We start from the raw sequence: 5614 nt of genomic DNA on the forward strand, positions 1-5614 counted from the left end.
AAGGATTGAAGATTTCTGAAGCGAGGTTTTGCAACCTTCGTAGTTGCATGTCCCCGTGTTGCTGTTAGTGTTGAAGACATCGGAGACAATACTGTGGGAACTGTGTTGTTCGAAGATATTTGTTGTTCTTCAAATTTAGGCTACGGAAGTTGCATCTAATTTGTTTTACTCTGATTTATTTAATATGCAAGTTTGATTTCTCAACTTGTTAAGAAATTTAGGATTTATTGATTTTTCGTAAAATCACTAGTATTATTTTGTAAGACTGATATTATTTTTCTAGTGATATTTAGCCCTAAGGCATCCGCACGAGTTTTTATACTCGTGCAAAATTATTTACTTGTGTTTTATTTTACGCTTTAATTTCCGTTGCAATGTGTTGTAGTTGGTGTTACAACACCAAATACAACACTGCTTAATTTTACATAACAAACTACGTACACTGTTTCTTTCATATAGTACGATAAAAAGATATTAAATATCTTACTCGAGTATCATACCACATTTATATTGAAATCTCATATCACTATTTATACGTTTAAGGATATTTTGTCATGTTACTAAAAAAAATGAGTAAAATTTATTTTGATACACGAATTATTGGTAAAATGTCAAATTGGTACATAAACTATTGAAAATGGTTTAATTGGTACATAATCAACTTATAAAGTCAATTTTACCCTTCACCTATATTATTTTAAAGTCTAATATTTTTGTTAAATCAAAATAAATACACAAATTATTTTATTCATACAATTATAAATATAAATTTATATTTATTTAAATTTTATATATAGAAAAGAGATCGTACTCATTGTACGAAATATTTTAAATATTAATTAATACAAACATGAACATACACACATATATATAACAATTGATAAATTATATATTCAAAAATAATATATATTAAAAATATATAATAAAAGATATTTTTTTCTGTTTATCTATGTTATAATATTATTATTTATATTAATCAAATTAAAAATTATATATGTGTGTGTCTTTCATTTATAATTTATAAATTTTATGTTGAATGTTTTTTCGTATAATGATATATAATATTATTTTTATTGTATAGTAATTAGTAAATATGAATTTATATTTATAATTGTGATTAATAATATAATTTAAAAGACAAAATATGTATATAATTCAATTAATCAGTTTAATAACAATATTCAATTTTAAAAAAATTTAAGTAAAGGGCAAAATTGACTTTTGAGTTTGATTATATATCAATTAAACCATCTTCAATAGTTCATGTACCAATTTGACATTTTATCAATAGTTCATGTACCAAAATAATTTTTACTCCTAAAAAAATTAGCTCAGGAGTAATTTTTTCTACAAACACTGAAATTTAACTTGTATTCCATGCATTTGCTTATCACCCACTTCAAAATAATCTTTCGAAAAATCACTTTAAAATAAGCAAAAATTCTCACAAGCGCTCTCTTAAATCCTTACATAAACCGCAACTTTACTATACTGCTAGATGATTCAAACTCTTGCTCAACTATATAGAAAAAGAACAAAATTTATTATAAACATGAAATTTCCACCTTTAAAATTTGAGCATAAATTGCATGAGATGGAAGTTGGCCCTTGACACTGAAAAATGCAAATGACAACGTAAAAGAATCATTGAATCCCTCAGGACATCATGAGAACATCATCCGAGGAACTAGAATTAATATTCTCAAACATAAATTGACATATATTCAAAATTCATTTCAGTTCTTCGTGAAGCATCAAGGTCTACTTGGTTCTTGAATTAGGAGCATTTAGCTAGTACTACTTCAGCAGGCCATGCCTACTTAGAAGCTTGCAAAAAGAGTCAACATTTTGGAGGTCTACCACGACGAAGTTTGGGCACAAGAACATCAAGTAGCAACAAATCATCAGTTGTGGTTGCCTCTGCCTTTGGACTGTGAATTGATTTCGAGTTCCCTCTAACCGTCACATCAGCTTCTACTTTTGTTGTCTCTGTCGTGTCTGCCGCTTTGGTGGCTCCTGTTGCAGCTGGTTTGCATTTTTCAGTTCCTGAGATAGTGAAGGAGATAAAATTTTGGACATCCCTATAATTGGTTTTGCGTTTGGGAGGTCTGCCTCGGCGTTTAAGCACCGTATTTTGACATTCTTCAGGTTGATGCTCTGGTTGTAGCACCTCTATTAAGCTAGCATCTTCATCACATGATGGCTTATCTCGTAAAGCCTCACCTGAGACTAGTGGTTGCTGTTGCAGCAGTTCTCGAGTTTCATGTTCATTCATAGATGAGTTTTGAGAATCTACTATAGCATTTGGCTCAAATAGATTCACATCAGACTTCTTCGCTATAATTGGTTTGTGTTTGGGTGGTCTGCCTCGGCGTTTAAGCACCGTTTTCTGAAATTCTTCAGGTTGATGCTCGGGCTCTAGCACGTCTATTAAGCTCACATCTTCATCATGTGATGGCTTATCTTGTAAAGCCTCACCTTGCACTAGTGATGACTGGTGCAGCAGTTCTCGAGTTTCATGTTCTTTCGTAGATGAGTTTCGAGAAACTACTATGGCATTTGGCTCCAATAGATTCACATCAGATTCCATGGGTGGCTGTCGCAGCAGTTCTCGAGGTTCATGTTCACTCATAGATGAGTTTCGAGAATCTACTATGGCATTTGGCTCCAACAGATTCACATCAGACCTCACAACTTGAATGGCATTTTGTGATTGTTCAGGCCTTGTGTTTGTTCTCCGGCTATATACCTTTATTTCGTTAGGCTTTCTCTCAATTGTAACTGACTCTGCTACTTTCAAAATATCTGCTTCTAAAAGGTCACAATGCGGCTTCTCGTTCAGCAAGTGTTGTTCAGGGTTTGGAGACGAGACAGATTCTTCTCGCTGATCCTGAGGCATTTCCACATCTGATAGCTTCAACCAAGGTAACTGATGATCGTTGGAATTGGGAGAAATATCTGGTCCTGTGAAATTCACTGTTTTAGGTGAATGAAGGCCCCAATGTGTCTGCTGTCTTTCCATACGCTCCGATGTAGAGATTTCCTCAGCTGATGCCGATACTGATACTATTCCAGATTGCAGCTTAGGGAATTGTATATTAGATATGGCTTCCGCTTTTGGACACTTGGAATTTTTGCGTCTTCTATCAGAAGAAACTGATGTATTGGACACAGTCTCATGCACCTCAACACTTTTAGGAATCCTCTCTTGCACTGACACAGCCATTTCATGTGCCTCAGAAGAGCCCTTTGAATCTGAGAGCTTTGTAATTTTCAAAAACTTCTCAGATACTGATAATTCGTGTACTGAAGGTTCCCTAGGCGAATCAGGCCTCTTATCATCAATGGGTAAATCAAGCCCTCTTTCTCCTACCACAAAGCTCTGTTCTTGTGGACAAAGACAAGTTCGCAAGAAAATACCCGAATCAGAAAAATTCTCAACAACGGTCGACTCAAAACCAGGAGGCCTTTCAGGACTTGAAACTGCCAGCTGATTATCGTGAGTTTGCCCCTCTTCCTGCTTCTCTTCTTTATCTGCACCACAAATGTGACCATTCATAATTTGTGATAGATTGATTTCAAGTTCTTGTGGCGTGTCCCTATAGTTTTCCATATCAGTAACTGCCATCATACCGTCAGTGTAATTTTTTTCATTGTTTAAATCATTTTCAGTTAATTTCTCATAAGATCCTTTGTGTTCTTCGATAAGATCAAATCTGTTCCCTTTTGGTTGATTTCTTTTCTTCCGCCGCTTGTTTATATCTCTCTCCCATGCCCACCTAGACTTTCTCTTGCGTTTTTTCTTCTTATCTTTTGTGCTTGATATCAGAAAGCTATTTTCCTCAGCAAGCTTGTATCTCTTGCCCCGAGTCAGTACAATATTTCCAGATTTATTAAGTTTGTCAAGATGACTTTCCAGCAATGTCAAATGTGCCCACGGTAAAGCATCATATTCTTTTATGATAAATTGAGATATCTCGTCTCCAGTAGAACCATTCTTTTCATTCAACTCACTAAGAGCCCTTTCTATCATCTGTGAGGTTTTAAAGGAAAAAACTATGTAAGAATAACCTTCATAAAGCTACACTTGTGTCTATAATGGAATGATAAATAAAAGAAACTCACCACTTTTTTCCTTATCATGTGAAAAATTAAAAAAAATGCAGTTGAGGTTAAAAAACGTTTACAACTTGTGTAGTCGCACACACTTGCCAATTGAAAGCAATGGAAATTTCGGAACTTCTAAGGTTTCAAAAAATAATATTACTCTCCCAAAAAGTTAATTTTCCAAGAGAACATAAACCCAGGACAATGCCTATTCAAGCACTGGGGATTATTAGTTAGATATTTTGTCTCAAAGACTACATTCTCACAATCCAATAAATGAAAAATAAAACAAAATAGAAATTTCCAGCTTTGATATCATCCATAAAAGATTTGGCCTACCGTAGAACTAAAACAACTCCATTTCCTATCTGAACCATGATTGTTTGGATTCATTCTCATGGTTACAAACAATGAAATTATTATTAAATCAAGGCTGCACATGATACCTAGATGTTTGATCCCTTGTACTTGCACGAAACATTTAACAGTGGGGTAGAACAAAGTATCAATAAATTACCATCCATTCACTTAAATAATCACTTCCCGAAGATTAAGAGGGAATCAATACCTATGCATAACCGGTCTACAATCAATTTGCCAAAAAGAAATCAATAAAAATGGCATCTTTTTTAATGAAGATAAGTTTCAAAAATTAGTAACTCAAAAAGTATAATACTTAAATGAGCACCATCAAAATTTCCCCAGATATATATCAAACATAATCAATGCTTAATGTATATATTTATTCTCTGAAAACTCTTCAAGGGCCTGCACGCACTATAAACAAATTAGAAAATGCACAAAATCAACGTTCATAAATCTTACATCAAACACACAGGAAACGCATAAGCCCATAATCTCACACACACACCAAAGGTTAAAAAATTGCGATGGTTACCGCAGAATAAGGAGGATGATCAGGAGTTTTATACTCCGAAAACCATTTGTTCAAGCGATCTTGGAAAAGGGTTTTGGATGCTGGATTTGGCGCATTTGGGCAAGTTTCCGCAAGTTCAATGATGAATTCTCGAAATTTTTCCATCTCGCCTTCTGCTTTGCGATGGGGTCGGTGGCCTGGATAATGGAGGGATTGTAAATTTATCACCCTGCAGAATATATATTTTTGGTACAGTTTTTAAAAGCCCAGTAAAAAATCCATGGGCCTGTGATAAAATGTTAAAACCTCAGTCACTATGGACTATTTTTACGTTTTCGCCCGTCAACGTCGGTGTTGCACATTCATTAGCTCATTTTGCTTGTTCTTTCCTCACATCCTTTTCTTGGTAGCCTGGGATTTTCCAGGTTTGGCTGAATTGTCTTGTATCCAAAGATCTTATTGCTATTTAATAAAGCTACTTAAGCTTTTCTGTTAAAAAAAGGGTTGAAATATAAGGCACTGTTTGGTACGTAGGGGGTATTAGGATAGGATTAATAATTAAACGGGCTTTTGGTTCAATTTTCACACATCGTTGGATAACCCAAGAGCCCTGTATTAACTGACCTGGTA

General features: G+C 34.3%; 1 protein-coding gene across 1 annotated transcript; it reads right to left on the minus strand.

Moving 5' to 3' along the window:
• Positions 1-1534: 1534 nt before the first annotated feature.
• Positions 1535-5332, minus strand: LOC140883047 (uncharacterized). The gene is made up of 2 exons (XM_073289348.1): positions 5006-5332; positions 1535-4033 (listed from the first exon to the last, which is right to left on the minus strand). Exons 1-2 carry the CDS (start codon positions 5147-5149, stop codon positions 1841-1843), a joined length of 2337 nt encoding a protein of 778 aa, XP_073145449.1. The 5' UTR covers positions 5150-5332; the 3' UTR covers positions 1535-1840.
• Between the last annotated feature and the right edge of the window lie 282 nt (positions 5333-5614).

This window comes from Henckelia pumila, chromosome 2 (assembly GCF_033568475.1).
Source record: "Henckelia pumila isolate YLH828 chromosome 2, ASM3356847v2, whole genome shotgun sequence".
Classification (NCBI taxonomy): domain Eukaryota; kingdom Viridiplantae; phylum Streptophyta; class Magnoliopsida; order Lamiales; family Gesneriaceae; genus Henckelia; species Henckelia pumila.

Excerpts from the sequence above, each read along its gene's own strand:
- LOC140883047 (XM_073289348.1), bottom strand. The coding sequence starts at position 5,149 with ATGGAAAAATTTCGAGAATTCATCATTGAACTTGCGGAAACTTGCCCA. Across the intron at positions 4,034-5,005 it reads ATCATCCTCCTTATTCTGCG|ATGATAGAAAGGGCTCTTAG; the intron begins GTAACCATCGCA and ends AAAACCTCACAG.